The sequence below is a fragment of the Hevea brasiliensis genome, chromosome 10 (genome assembly GCF_030052815.1).
Source record: "Hevea brasiliensis isolate MT/VB/25A 57/8 chromosome 10, ASM3005281v1, whole genome shotgun sequence".
In the NCBI taxonomy this organism is placed as follows: domain Eukaryota; kingdom Viridiplantae; phylum Streptophyta; class Magnoliopsida; order Malpighiales; family Euphorbiaceae; genus Hevea; species Hevea brasiliensis.
Genome location: NC_079502.1, coordinates 95,904,093 through 95,924,718, shown reverse-complemented (window position 1 = coordinate 95,924,718; position 20,626 = coordinate 95,904,093). Strand labels below are relative to the sequence as shown.

Below are 20,626 nucleotides of genomic sequence, written 5' to 3'. Positions count from 1 at the left end.
CCAAAAAGAATCCTTATCTCCAATCAAACGTATTCTCTTTTTTTTTATTTTTTTATTTCACATGTTAGAAAATCACGATGTTGATTCGGACACGTGTTCATTTCACAGCCAAAAGATTCTCGAAACACGGAATCAAAACCCGTAAGTCTAGCCTATACTATTGTGCTTGGTATACTGTATCGTCTGCTTTCTAGAAGAAACTATTCCCTTGTAGCGTAGGAGTTTTGCAGAGAAGAATCTCACCGCTCATCAACAGAATTTAGCTGTGCCATGTTTTGATTTTTCATTGGTAGTTACACATTTTAACTAATATATATATATACATATATCACTCAACTAATATTAAAATTGTATTTAAACTTTTATTTATTTCATTGAAAAGTAATTTATATAAATATAATATGTTTTATAAAAATAATTTTTAGTAAAATATTTTTATAAACATAAAATTTTTATTGTTTAATTATTTAACTTAATAATAAATATTTATTTTTATATATATTAATATTTTTATATTTTAATAAAATTATTAAAATTTAAAAAATAATTTTTTATAAAAATAATTATTTTCTTCAAATATGACTTATTTTTTCCTTTAATTATAAAAATCTTTTTCTTTCATCGATTTTTCGTAGTATTTCAAACACCAAAATATTAAAAAAATATTTTTTAATAAATATATTTTTGAGCCTAACTTGAGAAAAAATTTTAAAAAATAATAATGAGGGAAAAAATAAATTTTATTTCTATATTTAGTTGTAGAAAAAAATATTGGAGGAAAAATTATTTCATAAATAGTAAAATTAAAATTTTATATTTAAGTTTAGAAAATATAAAAAGTATGAATTTATATTTTTATTTTTTTTCTACTTATCTTTTAATTTAAAGAGAAAATAAAAATAATTCTATTTTTTTTTTAATTTTTTTCTCTTATTTTCTTTTAATCTAAATAAAATATAAACAACCGACGATAAATAATAACTAGTTACTTTTTATTATAAAAATGATTAATATTAAAATAAATAGAAGATTTTAGTTCAAGATTTTTTTTATTATTTATTTTATAATTTAAAAGTGAAAAAAAAAATTAATAAGTGTATATCCTGTTATTATTGATTTCTTAATTTTCGATATTAGTCTATAAACATAACCATCGTAGTGATAAACTATTCAAGAAATAAGGTTGAGCTTCATAAGCTAAGGAATCTTTCACATGATAACCCTTTTGTCATTGTTCTGCGTGAGGCTGTTGAAACGGATAAAATAGTAAAATAGTAAAAGATAAATAGTAAATTACTTATATCATATCAGTATATTATAAAAAATAGTAAAATAATAAAAGATAAATAAATATAAGTATATTTACTAAAAATAAATATCCTATCTTTATTTAATATATATATATATATATATTAAAAGAGATGTATGTAAATAAATTTATCAAAAAAGGAAGGGTAATATTGAAAATTAACATATAAGATAACATGTAATTTACAACAAAACAAAAAGTTGGGCACTAACTTTCTTACCAAAGTGAGAGTAAGTCAAAAGGAATCTTGGAAACCACGCAAATTTTGCTCTTTTTTATTTTTATTTTTTGGAAAAAAATTATTTTTTTTATAATAAAAAATTATTTTTATTCTCTTAGTTTCTTACTAAAAATTAAAAAAAAAAACTTTGTATTTAGAAAAACAGTGGAAAAAGTGAGAAAAAAAATAGAGAAATAAAAAAAATAGGGGACAGAAGTGACAGAGAGTAATCTCTTCATTATTAAAAAAATTGAATTAATATTTTAATTTTAAAAATTAAAAAATAAGATTTAGTGTTTATGTTTTTAAATTTTTTATTTAAAAAATAAAAAATTTAAAATTTTAACAAAAGAAATTAGTTTTACATTTTTTCAAAAAAAAAACTTGAAATTTAATTTAGAACTAGTTTTTAATTTTCTTAATAAAGAAGTAAAAATAATTTTTCAGTTGTTTAAAATTTAATTGATATAATTATTTTTTTAAATAAATTTCTTTATAATGTATTTTTTTTTGCAAATATTTTTCAAATGAAAAATAATTTTCTTAATCAAAATTATTTTATAAATTTTATAATTAAAAATCAAATAATTATTTAAAAAATTTTGTTACATTGATAAAAATAATTATATTGTTATAAAATAAGAATAACATATATTAAAATAAATAATAAAATATATGAATATTATTTTTCAAATTTTAAAATTTTTTCAAAAATAAAAAATACATTTCGCAAGTAAATCATTAAATGAATAAGAAAAAATATAAAATAAAATAAAATATTTTTATTAATTTTAAATAACAATAATATCCCTTATTTTTCTAAAAAAAAATAGTATTTAGATAAAAGCATTAATGCATTATATGTTTTATCCTCCATTTTTTTATTTTCTTATCCCCAATATCTTCTCACATTTTCTCTTACTCTGCTTTTCACCTCTTTCCCGAACATGGGTTAGCGAGCGCAATTCGCCGCGTGTGTGCGGTATCCAAAAGATTCCCAACCCATTAAAGCTGTTAACTCGCCGGTTCAGACTCAAATTTTAGGATATTTTACTCTTCTTATAGTCACCGATTCACCCGAGTTTACTAAATATGCGACGACCCGAAATGTTGGCAACCGAATCTTCTCGTCCCTGAATCTGAATTTTTTTTCTTTCCTCATCATCTCTATATATAGAGAGATCGGTGCCTTTTCATTTGCATTTTATGTTTGTCTGGGGATGTTAGAGACTAACATAAGCAGAGAAGAGATAAGGAATCAAAAATAGCGAGGGAAAATGAGGCTGAGTTTGGATTTGAGCTTGGTTTATGTACCCAAAACAATCAGTGAGTATCTTATGGAGGTTTCTAGGCTTAAAGATAGTAAACAGAAATTATCAAAGCTTGATGATTATGTCAATAAATTAGAAGAGGAGATGAGAAAGATTGATGCTTTTAAACGTGAGCTTCCTCTTTGCATGCTTCTCCTAAAAGATGGTATTTTTTTTTTTAATCTTTTTCTTTTAGGTTTTTTCTGTTAGTAGTTTTGATTTTATGTTTTCTGAGATGGGTTTTATTTTTGGTGTTTGTTTTGTTGATTTATAGCTATTTTGAGGCTGAAGGAGGAGGCAATGCAGTGTAAGGAATTCGAGGATGTTGTAGCAGTGAAAGAAAATTCCAGAGGAGAGGAAAGGGAAAACATGAGAAATGATACGAGTGATAAGAAGAACTGGATGAGTTCTGTTCAACTTTGGAATACTAACAATATCAACTCTGATTCCAAGCAACACGACTCAAAATCAGAAACCAAACAGGTAGATTGAAATTATTGAATTTTTTTGTTCTAAAACAAGCTAAGTCTGGAATTTTCTCATGATTTTGAAAGATGGGATTTTTTTTTTTTTTAAACCACAGAGAAATGAAGAAGAAAATGATCGGTCCACTAGTGAGAACCCAATTCAGTTGTGTAATTATAAAAGCAAGGGAGGGGCATTTATGCCGTTTAAGCCACTTTCTTTATTTGAAGGGACCGACAGGAAGGAGGAGAAAGAGGTTATGTCACAAGTTACCAGTCTTTCTCTTATGACTCCAGTTCCAGTATCTGAATTGGGTTCCTGCAATCTGATTTCAAAAGGCAATGCCAATATTCAAACGAAGATACAGAATAATCCTCAACAACAGCAGCATCACCAGCACCAGCAGCCTTCGTACAAGAAACAGAGGCGGTGCTGGTCGCCGGAGCTTCACCGGCGCTTTGTGGATGCCCTCCAAAAACTTGGTGGATCTCAAGGTTAGAAGCTAATCAAGATCTTATCTATTTATAACAATTGTAGAAAGGGATTTTTTAGCTTGGCTTTTTAGTCCTCAAAGGATTGATACATATATATATATATATATATATATATATATATATATATATATATATATATATATATATATATATATATATATATTTGGGTAGCTTGTGGGAGTCTGAGACTGTTATGGGAGAGATAAAGGATGAAATTGAAAGAAAGCTGCAATTTTTTTTTTTTTTGTGTAAATTGCAATTGCAAATATCTGCTGATTAATATAAGAGAAAGATAAGTGATTTGAATTTCCGGTTAAATTGATTCAGTGGCTTATATCTATTTATTCGAAAATACTGGATTTGTACAATTTTATTCCTTTCATAAATTAAATCTAGTTCTTTTTATATGATCATTGTCAATCTCTGATTGGATTATTCTGTTTTGCAGTGGCCACTCCCAAACAGATAAGAGAACTTATGCAAGTGGATGGCCTCACCAATGACGAAGTAAAGAGTCACTTGCAAGTATGTTTTTCCATTCAGAATCCTCTTTTCCATGCATTTTTTTCTGTTATTAAGGAACAATACTAATTATGTTTTGTGCGTGAGCAGAAATACAGGCTCCATGTCCGTAAACTTCCTGCTTCTTCAGCTGCCCAAGCAAATGGCTTATGGATGGCTCAAGATCAGTGCAAAGATCCATCAAAACCTAGTATTTCAGAGTCTAATTCTCCGCAAGGACCCTTCCATGGATGTGGGTCTGCCAAGGGTATCTCTAGCACTGGAGGCGATAGCATGGAAGCGGAAGATGATGACAAATCGGAGAGCCATAGTTGGACTGGTAGGCCGCACAAGGCAGGAAAAGTTGATGTATAGTGGTAACTAAAGTGATTCTGATACTGTGAATTTTGCAGATACAAATGTACATGGGGAATCAAGTTGTAAAGATCAGAACAATGAAGTTGATAGATATGGTATTCAAGATTGGAGTTAATTTTTTTTCCTTCTTTAGCCAAGAGATGATATATATATCAATGAGGATATGATAGATTTTGCGGATTTTATGGGTTGCGTTTACTTTTCTCCAAACTTGAGTTCTGTCTCTTCCTATCTTATCTGTGTTGTTTATCAGTTTATGTAATCCATACTGACGGATTCTAGGATGTTAATGCCAAATTCTGGTTGGTGTGTCTCTTGCTAGTTTATTTGTTTTCAATCACAGCATCATTGAGTTATGCTTTGCTTATGAAATCATTGTGCACTGCTTATTCTCATTGTTTACAAATGTAGCTAAGAAAATCGATTTGTATGTTTTCTATTTGCCTTGGCAATTCCTGAAGTTGTTGAACTTACTAAATTTGCCATTGAGCTTTCTGGTTTGCTGACATATATTTCTGGTTTTATTGTTCTATCTTCATGCTAACTATCATGCTCTAGCGCATTTGATAAACCTTTAATTTTCCTTACTGCGAAACCCAGATCTTGACTGCTGCTAGTTCTACATTTAATCTTCTTCCATATTCTTCCATAGGATGCGATTACTAGCTTTTCCCCATGTTAAACACAAGGGAAAGCTTTATAAAAATCGATTTTGGCACGATCTTGATTCTTGTGCATAATAGCGACAGCTGAACCGCTTAGAATCTTGTCATGTTTATCTTTGTTTCTTTCTTCTTTGCAGCTATTTTTGTCCAAATTAGGGGAATTTTTTTTTTTTTGCTTTTTGACATTAAGCTTGAAGGAACTCATCTTCTTTCATTTTAAGTTCACATCTTCTCCCATGAAGCAGGACTGATATCTTTATTTGGGTTTTTATTTTATTTTAACTTGAAACTCTAAAACTATCGCCATGCAATGCCCAAATCTCAGATAACACCCTGGCTTGCATGCTCACTGCAATATAAACAAACGGAGGACGCTTATCAAATCATACCTTGACGTCTACACATGCTCTAAACAGCTTCAGGACTGTTCTTTGCTTTGAAAAAAGTGTATATATATATAGGCTCAGGACTGTGCTCTTGCAATATTCATGCAAGATTCAGTATTCATATTTTTATTTAAGTCCGTTTACAAGTGCAATGCATTGATTGTTTAATTAAGAACAATCAAGACTATTTCAGCGGGAGTTGAGCATCTGATAATGCAGTGGAGAGATTACATTACCCACCTAATAAATCAAATCCTATTAATTAGTTATAAAACTAATATTGTTTTGTTTAAGTTATCCATTAGATTAGATAAATATAGGGTTTTGTCAACTTCAACTTACAGCTAGGGCTTTGTTTTTTTTAAACTTTGTTTGTAAAGACAAAAGTGTCAACTTCATTATAAAATAACAAAAGTATATGAATCTAATTGAGAGGATATGGTGAGCCCATGCCAGGATTTTGCCTTTACCATTGAATGACTATTCAACTTTGGTTGGAATCTTTTTCTATGCTCAATAAATGCTTAGCATCTTCTATTAATTATTTTCTTTTAATCTTACCTCCTTTTCCTTGCTCTTTTATATATATATATATATACTATCAATGCCTAAATTTTTTTCTAAGTAGAGGATTGGGAAAGTGGGTACTCAAGCTGATTCTACTAATTATGTTTCTTGAGTAGTTTAAAATTTTAATAATTTTATGAAGCTGATCATGGTTTAGTTTTAGATTGAAATTAGACTAAAGATTTAATTTTAAGGGTAAGAAAATAAAAATCATATCAAAGAATCTTGTTATTTTAATTTTATTTCGATTCTGATTTAATTTTATTTTGATTAAATTTAACTTTTAAAATATTTTATTTTCCTTTCTTTAAAAGAAAAAAATTTTAGATTTGATTTGAAAGTGAACCAGTTAATCTATCATAGATTTAAGTTAATGTTATCTATAAGAGAGTAAAATAATAGTAATTAAAACTTGGAAGGTACGTCTGATTAAAGAAAAAAAAAATCCAAGAAAATTCAAAATTTTCACGACAGAAAGAACATCCAGACATCAACATCTCATCCCAAATAATTCGTATCATATCAAAGTCCTTTCATTTTCTGTTTCTGTTGTGATGTAACCTGCAAATTGAGAAATTTTCAGACAGACCAAAAGCCCATTTTAGCTTCTCAATTTTAGGTGGGTGTGAGATTTATAAATGGGCTCAAATTAAGCCCCTTTAGCTCTGCAAATTTTATTAATTGATAACATCATTGGTGTGGATGTTTGTTCAAGGGCAGTTTCTGTTTGGGTTTAGCTTTATATCTTAACCTAGATTGGTCATCTTTCTTTATATGCTGTTTTTCTAATTAATATTTTTAAGTTCAATAATAATAAAAATAATGCTAAAGTTCTGTTTATTTAATGAAAAATAATTTATATATAAAAAAATATTTTTTAAATATATATATATATTTTTAACTTTCATTCCTTTTTCAATTACAATATTTTTTTTCTTGTTAAATTATTTAAATGTAAATGTACTTAATTTATTTCATTTAAAATTTTATGAAATTACAATATTTTAATTTATTTAATTTTATATATCAATTTGGTTTTTTTTTTTAATTTAGATTAAAAAAAATGCTCACCCTAAATGTATGTGCATTCTTATAAAATATAGTAATTAATTGGGTAATTAATTAAAGGTTAAATTCTTTTGTATAAGACAAAACTTTCAATAAAGAAATAATTTTGTAAAGAGAAAAGTAGCAATCACCTCTCCATTTGTCTCTGCTTGACATTCCATAGTAGGTATGTGCATTCTCCCATTTTGTCTCTTTTCACAAGCAATCAAATGTGCAATTGTCACTTGGCTTTCACAAAACATCACACTTTGCTTGCTTCCCTCAGCCTTCTCATGGAGGCAAACTAAGTCTCTCTCTCTCTCTCTCTCTCTCTCTCTCTCTCTCTTTAATTCTTCTTATTTTTTTAAAATATTTAGAAAATCTAGGCAAATAAGTAAAAGAGATGACCTCCAGTTTACTACACTACTTTCATATTTCTGAGAGTGAAGTGGATCTCCATGAGATCAATCTCATAATAATTAATTAATGGAAACACTATTATATTATTACAATATTATAGTTATATAGCTATTTCAGGGCAAATTATAGTATTAATTATCACAGAATGCACATGGTTATTGAAGTTCATTATGCATAAGAAATCTATGAGCAGAACCCCCTGAATAGATACTAACAATTCCTAAACATAATAAATTAACTATGTATTATGTGGCACATGCCCAAACATGGATGTGAATCAGTAGTCAATACTTATTGTTCTTAATTATAGGAGTTTATTAGACTTGCTAAGCCAATTCAGAATTTCAGGACAACAATATTGACTAATATAAACAATTGTTAATAATCAAAATTTATCTATGAATTTTCTCGAGTTTAAGTTTCACTCAGAATTAATTATTAAAAAAATTGATAATAAGAGATGAGAAAAGAAATAATTAGGCCAGAAAGCTTGAAACCAATAAGAGATTGGTAGTATGCAAAAGAAGAACTTCTCAACGTCTGATTTAATTACATATGTATTGCATATTTTGCAATAAATTAAGAAGAGTGAAACATCTCCTACCAAATGAAAAAGAAAAAAAAGAGCTGTACTCGGAAATCAATGCAGATCCTACATTTCAAAATGCTATCTCCCCACAAAAGTCGTCTTCTTCAAACACAAAAAACAATGCTTGCTTCATAGATCTCAAATATGAATCTTTCCTCTTCTCTGACCAACGACCCACCTTTCTTTATCAATCACTCAATGTATATGTGTGCTTGTATTAACTTTGTCCAGCAGTCATGAGCTGCAAGAAAGATTAGAGGGACAAAAATATATAGTTAGGTAATGTTTATTGTGATCAACATATTTAAAACTAGGCAATCTAATGATAATTCCCAAAACAGCCTATTAAAAGGAAACAAACCCATTAAATGTTTTTTTTTTTTAATATATATGTTCTTTAAGTATAATAATGTCCTGCTAGCACAAAGAAATGTTAATAAAATCCCAGGGCATGGAAATGAAGTGTTCATAATTAACAAGCTAATGATAGATCTTCTTCTTCTTTTTTATCCTCTTTTCCATAAAGGAAAATACTGCAGAGTCATTGATAGCATACAGAGCTAGTTTTAAGAAAATCTTATCGAAAAATTAAAAACGAAAAAGAGAGAGAGAGAGAGAGAGAGAGAGAGAGAGAGAGAGGGAGAAAGCTCTCTTAATCCTATATATGGTATATAATATAGTCCAAAGTTATAAATCAAATTTAATCATAAATATAAATTCCTTCTGAACAAAATATTATTCACCCAATAGCACTATCATGTTCATGTACAACAACCTTGGCCAAATATTACACAAACTTTTAGAAACAGAAAAATAGCAACATACTTTAATTAGGACACGACTTCAAAATGAATGTCTAATATTCTCTTTTTAAAGGGCATATATATATATATATACACACACACACACAAACACGTGTCCAGAATGAATTATCAAAAGGAACATCATTTTCAATGGAAAACCAAATTGTCATTCATTAGGTAGAAGAAACCATCCAAGAAGTGTACCGTTGTAATTACACTAAAAAACGAAATTCTAGTACACAAATCAGCTTCATGGATTGAATTAGCACAACAAATTCCAATATAATACCTCTAGCCACCTCAAGTTTTGTCTATCACCCAAAAGACAAGCAAAACTTTGTTTTTCTCATACCTTTAGTGCACATTCTCCTGCAACTATATGTATCTATTATGTCAACAAAGTTTCAATAACTACAATTTAAAGAAGAGAAAAGCAAAGATGCATGCTACTCATAAAGGTTTAAGGCCATATCCCAAGGACCCTGGCAGCGAAAGACAATAACTTCTCTCTTACCCAACCCGGGAAAGCCCTATTTCCCTATGCAATGAAGAGTATCTCTGGTTTTACACACTGGCAGAAAACTATATTTCCCCATTAATGAAACCCTATTCAGAATACACAAACAAAAGGCATCAAAATCATCCGTAAATGCAAGGCAATTCTAGTGAAGAGAACCCTCACGTGCACAAGCATAAACCACTTGACTGCAGAACATTAACAAAGACCCAAAATAACACGTACCTATAATAGAAAATTGCTTCAATGGAACTAGCAAGAAGGTAAAGAAACAAGCAAAAAATTCAACAAGATGGACCGACACTCCTGCCCTCTTCACTTCCAGACCTTTGCTGTTGCTGTTGGGTTGGCTGAGGTTGTTGCGGTTGAATCAAAAGCTGTGCCTGAAGCTGATGATGATGGTGCTCCGCTTGAGGTTGAATCTGGAAAGGGTTGTCATAGGCGCCCAGAGCCAAAGAAGGTGACATAGCAGAAGCGGAACTTAGCTGATTGTATCCAGTAGCAGTAACCGAACCTGCTGCGTCAAATCCGCTATTAAATCTCACAAGCTCTTGCTGGTGCTGTGATTGATTTTGGTGCTGTTGGTGCTGCTGCTGCTGCTGATCATAAGCCCTAAACATCTCCTGCTGGTCTCTTACGGCCATAGCGGCAGCCAATTGCTGAGCCTCAAAGAATTGCTGCTGCTGATGATGTGTTGAATGCTGGTGTGGCTGCTGTGGATGGTCTCTTATCATAAGTTGCCCGCCATGCGCTGGCCCGGTAGGAATACCCATCATCGGCAACATATTATGGGGCATGACATTCGAAGCAGAGGGATTACCCAGATGCTGTTGTGGCATAAACGTCGGGGGTTGCAGAATGGGAAGCATTGCACTAGGCCCGATATACTGTGCCAACTCTTTCTTGGCATGGTAGAGGTCATTCTGGAGTTGCTTGAGTCTTTGTTGAAGGATGGATATTAGACCCACGCAGCCATAGACAGGATCGCGGAGACGCTCCTCAGCTTCATAAGCAAGGGAATTGACGGCATCTTCTCGTTGGGCAGTGCTAAGCTCGTTGAGAAGCTTGGCGACATTGCTGGCACCAAATACCCTGTGGACACTGGAAAACTTTAGAGGCTGATCCGGTGGAAAATACGGTGCAAAAACGCATTCTTGCGTGCATTTTCGCCTGAGAAACTTGCACGCCGCACATGGCGAGTTCGATGATGACATTTTCTCTTCCCTCTTACCAACTACAAACCATCAAAGAAAAGTAAATTGAAACCTTTTTCCACAAATTTTACAGACTCATAAAATAAAAACAAAAAAAACCCAGAATTCTTCTCCTACAAGCTCTTGCCTTTCTCACTCACTCTCTTCGTGAAATGCAAGAAACTGATGGTCTAAAGGATCCTTCGAGATCCATTTCCCTAATGAAAATATCAAAAACAAATTCCTTTTCAAAACCAAATCTCAGAAAATCCAATAATCTCCGCATCCAAACAGCCTAAGTTCTCCAGAAACACAAAATTAGACATCAAACTCACCTCAGGATACCTTTTATTAATTTCGCTAAAGAAAACAAAAGAAAATCATGAAACTGTTTCTTCTCAGATCAATCTAAAGCACCTGCATGATTCAAACACCAACCGTCAACATGAACTGCAAACCAAAAAATACGACACCGTTTACAACCAAAAAGGCAGATAGAAACCTTGCACACAGAGAGAGAGAGAGAGAGAGAGAAGCTGCAACTGTCTATGGAGTAGGGTCCAACGGCTGCAACTATCGATCCGATCTTTGAGTAACGATCCCGATAGAGAGAAAAAGAGTAATGGAAAAAAAAATTGATTAAAAAATCAAAGTAAAAATAAAATAAAATAAAATAAGGGAAGCGGAAATGACAAGGGAGAGGCGTCACCATGGCCTGAACGTCATTTTCACGAGAGGTGAAATGCTTGCCGTTGAGATTTCGAGAGGGTAGGTGATAGCCGTTCGATTAATATTTTAATTATTATAATATGAATTTAATTAATTTCTGAGCAGCAATTAAATGCGTCTCTGAGTTACCTCTTTGTCCCTGTACTGTGATCATCTAATTCCCAAACTGCCCTTGCTTTTGAGGGATTTGCATTTTTCCATTCAGTGCCTATTCCCTATTGGGTCAATGGGGTAGGAATTTGATAGGTTACCTAATTAATTATCTACTTTTTTTTTCTGCATTTTATTTTTAAAAAAATTCAATTGTTTATTTTTTTTAATGTCTATTTTCTCTGGATAAACAAATTATCACACAAGGAGAAATATTTTATATTTTTTCAAATAATTCTCATCATAAATATGATAATTTCAGAATTAATAGTTAGAAAAGTTTGAATTTGAAACCTTTTCACAATTTAGGTTCTTCTTATATTTATATTTATATTCGTTCTAAATAAATTTTAGATATATCTTTTCATATCTATTATTGCGTATAGATTTTGAGTGAATAAATTTTTAAATCTGTTTTTATTAATAAATTTTAAGTGTTTGTGTTATTTCTTTATTTGGGTTTTGTTATTTTTCTCCTTTTTAATTTAATTATTCTTTTTTATTGAGGAGATTTTATGTGTGTTTATTGGTAAGTTATTTTTTTTTTAGAATAATACTCTACAAAGTGTAAACCCTTTCTTCAATAGTAATTCCAAATTTAGAGATTATCCGATGATTTTGTTAAAATATCATTGAAGGGTATGATATTTTTTACCAAAAGTGGGATCTCCTAAATCTTTTATATTATTTTTTATATAAGTGAATAATTTTATGTAAAAATATAATTTATTGATTTGTGTTTATTTTTATATTATTGAAATATCCATCTTTAAAAATAAAATCTTTCCGCGTTTTATATATTCAAGTATAGAAAAATTCTATCACACTATCCTTTATTAACCTAATTAATAATAGTAATGATAAAAAAATATAAAATAATAAATTTTTAAGAGAAATTGATGTTGTCGTGGATTTTTGAATAATTGGATATTCAGGATAAAAACCAACCTGAATAGGTATTGAAAACTATTTATACGGTGAGAAGGGATATTGTAGCGTAATTCTCAAGATCCTGTTAGGCAATCCTGAACTTTCTTTGGACGTATATTACAAAACTGTATTGTTAGTATGATTTACGACTAGAATCACATTAACCTTACTCCACAATATTCTTAAATTATCCACTGTGAAAAGTTCTTGTCCAATCCCCATGAGTTTGGAAATAGTCAGACTTGATCTTTGTTGACTTGTGGACAAGTCCAATTCTTTAAAATTTGGATCAAGTGAGTCTGACTCACTAGAGATCGGATTTTAGTATGAATTATGTTGAAGTAATAAATGATTGTTAGATAAATATATTAAATTAATAAAACCAAAAAATATACGATGAGATATAATAAACTTAAAAATATTAAAAAAAAAGGAAGAAATAGAATTTTTTGAAAGAATGAGATTAAAATATGAAACCACATGATAATGTTTAAACTCATAATATCTAAAAATAATTAATAAAACGCATGATATTGTGATAAAACAATATCATACATTTAAATTAAACTAATTTGTAAAATAAAACAATTCTAGAAGCCGCTAAATGAACCGATGGGCAGCTACATAAATGCAGGGCAAAGCGTCGTATTCTGCACAGAGCCGTTTTGATTGACCCCATTGGCGATCCTTCACCTTTTCTTCTCTTATCATCTGCGTGACTAATCCTTAAGCTTCTCCCTAATCTCCATGAACTCATGGATTCTATTCCTTCTTCACCAGTCAATCCTATTAATCGCCGACTTATTCCCATTTTCTATTATATATTTATCGTTACGAGGCTTAAAAAGGAGTAATAAAAACTTCAAGTGCACACAACTCAGCGTATGACCTACTACTACCTATAAAGAGAAAAGGTGGTAGCACGTGCGAGTTATTTTTCAGTGTCGTCAATCGCAGGTGTTTTGACGTAAGAGTAATATGAGACGAAAGAAAGGGGTAAAATGGGGAATGTGAAAAGAAGTAAGAATCGCTTGTCGTTAACGGAACGCCAGGTGGGGTAGTCGACAGCAATAACGCGGAGAGATAGGCGCAAGGGAAAAAGACAGAAGGGTGGAGGTAGTGGTGGACTGGTGGTGATGCCGACACGGTGGGAGCAGCTGTTCGTTGGTGGTTTAGTATAGTAGGCGGGGTGCGAGTGTATTGTGCACTGGCTGCTGCACCCAACAGAAAGGCGTCCAGACTCCAGTGTGTTGGTGGGCAATTGCATACACAGACCTTCACTCCATTAATTGTTATATCTGTGTGTGTGGTCTGGTATAATTTTTTTTTTGTTTTTTCAATCTCAATTTTTTTTTTATTTAATAATAGACTTTTTAATTTGGATTTGAAAAGGAAAGCACCTGAGCTGATCACAGCTGGGTCTAATCAAATCTAGTCTGCTGACTGTGTTTATGGCTGCTAATGCATGCAAGTCATCTCCATTTTTGCCTCTCCCTATTTTATTCATTCATTTTTTGCAATTATTTTATTATTATTTTGGTTCTCTACTTTTTGCCCTCTTTTCATGACCTTTTGTTGTTGACTTTAATGCATTGGTAGGAAGTTTGTCATGTGCATGGATTTGACATAGAAATAGAAAATGCCAAGCTAAGCTATTATCTTTTCATTCCCATCCCCACCACCCATGGTTTCATCATTGGAACTTTTCTAACTATAGTCCCATTGACCCAGAACCATGAGAATATGGAGTTAATTTCTTTATGATGTCATAAATAATAATTTTCTGATGATGGGTTAAAAAAGAGTTAATATTTTATATTTTAATATGGCAATTAATTATATAAGTTAGGTATAAGTATGAAGAAACAATAGTTAGGGTGATACAAAACAGTGATCAATGGATCTTGCTTGTATTTATCAAGAACAGGCCAATGTAAGCAGCAAATGTAGAAAATTTAAAAAGCAGACAAAGAGGTTGTTGTTTTCTAATCAAACACATTCTGCCAATTTGCCTTCTGTTATATTATTCTGTTTTCAATATTAGGTAGAAAGATTTAGTCAACTGATTGTGGATTTGACAAGATGTTTTCCCACATATATCAAGCCACCTTTGTAAGTCTCCAAGAAAAGAATTAGCAGTAAAGATTTGAAATTCCCATTACAAAATTCCATTTTCTGTTCCTATCAGCTTCAGGAACACATTCTTGGAAGAAGTTGAACACCTTCAAGTCCAATCATCATTCTTTTTATCATATGGTTAAATTGATAACAATATCATGAAATAGCTTGAGTTCTAAAGTTCTGAATTTAAATTCTAATTAGAGTCGAGTAAATTAAAAAAATTAATGTGAACAAGTATTTGAAGGTGTCAGATTGGGTTAAGTTTACTAACAACTTCAAATTTTCAAAAAGTTAATAAATTCAACTTATTTTATTGATAGTTTGTCTCAACTTTTCTGAAAGTTAGGGAAGCCAATGTTTTTCACTTCTGTGAGGAAGCTGTCAAATGAGACCCTAAATCATTTAATTCATATTTCTATGGAATATTTAATTACTATATTCTATGATAAAGATAAATTATTCACTTTTTAATTTAAAATAAGAACAAGTAGGCAATAAGGCTTACTTCTACAAATGGCGAGTTATTGCAGACATTAAATATGATCAAATCCTAATAGGACGGATTTAGATTTTATATAATCGAGTTTGGGATGTGATTGAATTTGAAAAATAATATCCGTGATGAATTCAGGTTTTACATGTTGGGTATTTGTTATCCAAATCCGTTTATATAAGTGTTTAATTAAATATAAAATATATTTTTTTATAATAATATTTATATATTTTATTTTACATAAAATTAATTTTAAATATTTATGAAATTATTAAAATTTTAAAATATAAATTATTAATCAAAATAATTTTTTATGCAAAATATTAATTAAAATATATAAAATTAAATAAATTCAGATTTTTTTTAAGGTAATAATAATCAGGTTTGAGGTGAGTTCAAATAGTTAAAAATAAATTTTAATCAGATTTGAGACGAATTCAAATTTTGATAATATTAATTATGTTCGAATTTAGATAGATTAATTTTTGCGGGTACCCTACCCGTTGCAATCCTACTTTACTGGCTTTTAGAATTGGCACAGGAAAGATAAATCATAATCTTTGATGGCTTCTCATGAAGGCAAAGAGCTGTTTCATATTTCTGAGTAAATATATTTGATAATAAATGACCTCCATGTTACCTTATTATATCATATTCAACATTCAAGGGTAGTCAAGGACATTATATATATATATAAAATACCAGTAATGAAATCTTGAGCCGGCCTGAACAAGATTAAATATATATTAAAATACCAGTAACTCTAAATTTCTTAGCATAAATTACACTATCTTCTACTTTATCCTTTCTTAAATATTATAATTTTATTTGATATAAAAATATTAATGTCATTTTCATTATCATTTTCCATTAATACATTTTACTTTCTACGAATTTAACGTACCAACTAAACACATTTAAACCATACTTTTTAGTAAATAATTCCTTATAAGTGGCTTTTCAAAAAGTATAATAGTTCTTGAGAAATAAACAATTTTGAACCAAACGAGACCATAATTAACAATTCCAATATGATAACTTGTAGTATTAATTAGTACTTATATTATTCTTGATCAAACCATTTAGAATAACAAGAAGCATTATAAGCAAAACAATAAGTTTAAGGCTAATTTCTCATATAATAAAAGTAAATCCATATACTTGACATTAATGTTAGAATTGATATTAACTAAAATAATAAAATAATTTTTCTAAAACAGTTTTTTACTGTACCTAAAATAATATTTTTTAAAAATATATATATATTTTTTAGCTTTAGAATCTCAATATCAAACACTTCTAAGAATCTAATTAATCACAAAAAAATTTAAGGTTTAGGAAAAACTTCACATCTTCTGATTTACATTATAGCATGCATATTATAATTTGTAATTAAAAAAGAAAAAAAAAAAAACTAATCATGCCTTATTTTTCTCTACCAAATGAGGAGGAACAAAAAAAGCTGTACTCAAATATCAATGCAGATCCAAAATTTCAAAATTTTTATCTTCCCACAAGTCTTCTTCTTCTTCTTCAAACCCCAAAATACAATGCTGACTTGAGAATTCAGATCTCAGATTTACATCCCTCTCTATGTCTATGTTTAGCTGTATCTTGCATTTATGACTTGTACACAAGAGAGAAGAAAAAAAAGGGTAGTTAAAAAAAGTCTTCAGGACCTGTTTGTGTTCTGAATTTATGATGAAAATTCAAATGTAGCTGTGGTAAATTAAGCATCCTATGCTGTGGTAAATTAAGCATCCTAATCTGTGGCAAAACAGGTCTTCAGGATCTGTTTATCTGCAAAATTCATGCTTAATCTGTTAAAAAAAATCATATGGTTGGTTAAAGTTAAGAGAAATTATATCAAGATTAGTAGAATTTATAAATAAAGTGCAGACTTATGAAATAAGTGCATAATTATGGAATTCTATCAAAATTGGTTTCATTTTTGTTTTGAAGTAAATTTTATGTACTAACATATAAATAAAAAACCCCATAATCATCAAATTAATCTCAACATTGACTTGAATAAGCAGAAACCATCATCATGGCATTAACTATATCAATCCATTTTTGATTTGTTCACAAAAGTAGCCATGCAAGCCACCAGATCAGGAGGAGGAAAGGAATATCTACTATCTGGTAGACTGGTATGCAAGTAACTATAGGTTCTAGGTATAATTGATGATGAAGGCCAGGGGAAGGGGGGGGTATGTCCCTTGCAGTGAAAAGACAATAATTCTCTTTACCAACCCTTTCTGCTCTATGCAATAAAGAGTAATATTGTTTTTCCACTACCCACCAGATGGTATTGCTCCATTTGTGAAAAATCAAACCAGATTGCAAATAAAAGCACAGAAAGCAGTCATAAATGCGAAGCTGTTCCAGTGATCTGAGACCATCATGTGCACGGGCACACAAACACCCACCACCACCACTCAAAAAAATAAAATAATGACAAAAGAGTAAAGAATACGTACCTAGCTCGAATGGGAAATTGCATCAAGGAATTAGAATTAGCGCATAAGAGCTGTAAAAGGAAAAAAAAATCAACAAGATGGGCCTATGCTTCCACCCTCATCACTTCCTGATGGTTGATGCTGCTGTTGAGTTTGTTGTTGTTCATGGGGCTGAGGCTGTGCCTGTTGTGGCTGAAGAAAAAGCTGAGCCTGGAGCTGGTGATGTTGGTGGTGATCCACTTGCTGTGGTTGAACCTGGTAAGAAGTATCAAAGCTGCCTAGAGCCAGAGAAGGTGACATTGCAGCAACAGTAATCTGATTAAATCCGGTGGTATTAACTGTATCCGAGATATCGAAACCCCTGTTAAACCTCACAATCTCTTGCTGTTGCTCATAAGCCCTAAACATATCTTGATGCTCTCTTGCTGCCAAAGCAGCAGCAAATTGCTGAGCCTCAAAGATTTGGTTTTGATGTTGTTGTTGTTGCTGCTGCTGCTGCTGAGGCTCGTGTATCACCAATTGCCCGCCGTGCGTTGGCTGACTAGGGACACTCATTATCGGCAACGCCCCATGTTGCATCAGAGACGAAGCAGTTGGGTTACCCAGATGCATCTGAGGCATATACGCTTGGGTTTGCAGAGTGGGAAGCATTGCTTGAGGACCAATATAGTGTGCCAGCTCTTTCTTGGCGTTGTAGAGATCACTTTGGAGTTCCTTAAGCCTGTGTTGAAGGATCGAGATTAGACCAACACAACCGTAGACAGGATCGCGGAGACGAGCCTCAGCTTCATAAGCAAGGGAATTCACGGCATCTTCGCGTTGCACGGTGTTGAGCTCGTTGAGAAGCTTAGCGACGTTGCTGGCCCCAAATACCCTGTGGACATTAGCGAATTTTTGAGGTTGATCAGGTGGGAAATACGGTGCAAAAACGCATTCTTGCGTGCATTTCCGCCTCAGAAACTTGCAGGCTGCACATGGCGAGTTAGGTGTTGACATTTTTTTTCGGTTTTCTCTGAAAACAAAGAAACACAAATATTCAAAAATAAATTAATAAATAAATAAAAACTCGGTGAAAGATCAACCTAATCTTGAATACTATAGAAAGGATCTTGGAAAAATGAATATTATAAACGCACACAGAGGAGGCATTCAAAGGTGGAATCACTGAGAAAGATGCATGGAGGATTCTTGGAAGCCTCATTCACCGATTCTAGGGAAACGATATATTTTTTTACAAATAATGAAGAAGGAAAATATTGGGTTTTGCAAAGGAAGATACACAAATAACTATAAATAATCAAATCAATTTGCTTACTGTAAAAGCAAGCAAGAAAAAGAAATCTATGAAAGAAAGAAAGAAAGATGAAAAAAGAACAAGATTTCCATCTGGGCTAAAAATATATCGCAGTATTGTAAACCCAAGAAAATTGCCAGAAGAAGAGGAAGAAGAAATAAAGATTCACAAGAGAAAGCGATAGAGAGGGAGCAGAAAACAGCGATCCGATACCTACTGGGCGGGTGTAAAATTACCAGAAAATGTAAAAGAATAGAAGTGTGAAGTTATTATTATTCCTCTCTGTGTGTAGAAATTTGTCGTCTTTATGTGGCTGTCTCTGTCTGTCTCTTGTTCATCATCATCGTCGTGAAATTCAAGAAAAAAAAAAGAAAATAAAAGAGAAATTCAAAGGTCTTAAGGGATCTTTCAAGATCTAATTTTCTTGCTAAAAATCATTTGTTTTTACTTCTCAAAACCAAAAATCACACAAATCCCTTGATTTCCGCATAAGAAGCAACCAGATCATCTTTCCATATAAATACCAGCAGAAGGTTAGGGGTATAAGGGAAATTCTTGAAATTTAACCTACAAAAATGTTGTTGAGTCAATCCAATGGCTTATACCGGTGTAAACTAGAGGGCTCGCAGTTATAAGGGGGCAGTGATGCCTATAGAGAATTTACAACAGCGACCCCACAGAAGGGCTACAGACAAGAGTGAGAGGAGGAGACAAAATGGACGGAATAAGGAGGTGGAGGGCGATGGTTCTTGGTGGCGGATTGCGGGCTGTTCCTCGTGTTGATTTTGCTTCTTGATTATTTAATATTCTCTACGCGTATGTATCAACTTTTATATTTATATCAAATTTATTATTTATATTTTAAAAATATTCATTTATTTACGAATATATGATGCATTATTTGAGGGTTGTTTTGACATTTTCTTTCTTATTTTTGCTTTTATCTGTATTTTTTTTTATTTTCTTTTATTTTAATTTTACTTTCTTTGTCATTGTGATTTACCAAATATTTTTATTCTATGTATATTACTTTTTTTTTATAAATTGATATTTTGTAAAAAAAAAAAGTTAAACTTTTTCATCTCAACTTTAAAATTTGTTATATTTCTATCCTTCATTTTTATATCGTTATTGTAAAATTTCTCATTTTTATTATATAATATTTTTTAAATTGAGAAATTTTATAATTATAAAATAAAAATAAGAAACAAAAATATAACAAACTCTAAAATTAAGAATGGTTGGAAAAAAATTAACCAGTAAAAATAACATTAATTTATTTTTAAATAGAGAAATAAATGTTTTATTTATTTTATTTTATTTTCTTTTAAATCATCCCTTTATTGCTTAATAATAATATAAAACAACAATATAACTAAAATGGAAATTACTTCACTATAAACTGAAAATTTTTGAATAGGAAGATTCCAAAGTATGAATTCAAAAAATTCCTATACTGCATGAAATAAGTAATTTAATTATTATATATTATTCATTAGTTCAATATTCAATCAATTATGAGGGAAGCAATGAAAAATTACTGTATAAATATTTAACAGTCAATTCAATAACTATTTTTATTA

The 20,626-nt window shown here is 30.8% G+C and overlaps 3 protein-coding genes across 15 annotated transcripts; 1 reads left to right on the top strand and 2 right to left on the bottom strand.

Annotated features, from left to right (window-relative positions):
- Positions 1-2,382: 2,382 nt before the first annotated feature.
- On the top strand, positions 2,383-4,990 carry LOC110648615 (transcription factor HHO5). Of its 2 annotated transcripts, none has more exons than XM_058154530.1 (6): positions 2,383-2,969; positions 3,114-3,322; positions 3,423-3,798; positions 4,247-4,323; positions 4,411-4,639; positions 4,713-4,990. In XM_058154530.1, exons 1-6 carry the CDS (start codon positions 2,807-2,809, stop codon positions 4,790-4,792), a joined length of 1,134 nt encoding a protein of 377 aa, XP_058010513.1. In that variant the 5' UTR covers positions 2,383-2,806; the 3' UTR covers positions 4,793-4,990. The 2 variants fall into 2 exon arrangements, with proteins under 2 accessions (XP_058010513.1, XP_058010512.1); XM_058154529.1 differs by having other exon boundaries at positions 2,383-3,005.
- A 3,262-nt stretch (positions 4,991-8,252) lies between these two features.
- Positions 8,253-11,552, bottom strand: LOC110648616 (LOB domain-containing protein 36). Of its 8 annotated transcripts, none has more exons than XM_058154527.1 (4): positions 11,367-11,551; positions 11,200-11,281; positions 11,026-11,082; positions 9,898-10,905 (listed from the first exon to the last, which is right to left on the bottom strand). In XM_058154527.1, the coding sequence occupies exon 4, from the start codon at positions 10,883-10,885 to the stop codon at positions 9,956-9,958; it is 930 nt and encodes a 309-aa protein (XP_058010510.1). In that variant the 5' UTR covers positions 10,886-10,905; positions 11,026-11,082; positions 11,200-11,281; positions 11,367-11,551; the 3' UTR covers positions 9,898-9,955. The 8 variants fall into 8 exon arrangements, with proteins under 8 accessions (XP_058010504.1, XP_058010510.1, XP_058010509.1 ...); XM_058154526.1 differs by having other exon boundaries at positions 11,013-11,082; positions 11,367-11,550; XM_058154521.1 differs by lacking the exons at positions 11,026-11,082; positions 11,200-11,281 and adding an exon at positions 8,253-8,592 and having other exon boundaries at positions 9,999-10,905; positions 11,282-11,552.
- Positions 11,553-16,694: 5,142 nt separating this feature from the next.
- Positions 16,695-19,828, bottom strand: LOC110648612 (LOB domain-containing protein 36). Of its 5 annotated transcripts, XR_009151848.1 has the most exons (3): positions 18,886-19,639; positions 17,771-18,761; positions 16,695-17,087 (listed from the first exon to the last, which is right to left on the bottom strand). XR_009151848.1 is itself a non-coding variant. In XM_058154519.1 (2 exons), the coding sequence occupies exon 2, from the start codon at positions 18,743-18,745 to the stop codon at positions 17,840-17,842; it is 906 nt and encodes a 301-aa protein (XP_058010502.1). In that variant the 5' UTR covers positions 18,746-18,761; positions 19,649-19,828; the 3' UTR covers positions 16,695-17,839. The 5 variants fall into 5 exon arrangements, 4 of the variants coding, with proteins under 4 accessions (XP_058010502.1, XP_058010499.1, XP_058010501.1 ...); XM_058154519.1 differs by lacking the exon at positions 18,886-19,639 and adding an exon at positions 19,649-19,828 and having other exon boundaries at positions 16,695-18,761; XM_058154516.1 differs by having other exon boundaries at positions 16,695-18,761.
- Between the last annotated feature and the right edge of the window lie 798 nt (positions 19,829-20,626).

Excerpts from the sequence above, each read along its gene's own strand:
- LOC110648612 (XM_058154516.1), bottom strand. The coding sequence starts at position 18,950 with ATGAGGCTTCCAAGAATCCTCCATGCATCTTTCTCAGTGATTCCACCT. Across the intron at positions 18,762-18,885 it reads CCTTTGAATGCCTCCTCTGT|AGAAAACCGAAAAAAAATGT; the intron begins GTGCGTTTATAA and ends CTTTGTTTTCAG.
- LOC110648615 (XM_058154529.1), top strand. The coding sequence starts at position 2,807 with ATGAGGCTGAGTTTGGATTTGAGCTTGGTTTATGTACCCAAAACAATC. Across the intron at positions 3,323-3,422 it reads CAAAATCAGAAACCAAACAG|AGAAATGAAGAAGAAAATGA; the intron begins GTAGATTGAAAT and ends TTTAAACCACAG. Across the intron at positions 4,324-4,410 it reads AAGTAAAGAGTCACTTGCAA|AAATACAGGCTCCATGTCCG; the intron begins GTATGTTTTTCC and ends GTGCGTGAGCAG.
- LOC110648616 (XM_058154520.1), bottom strand. The coding sequence starts at position 10,885 with ATGTCATCATCGAACTCGCCATGTGCGGCGTGCAAGTTTCTCAGGCGA.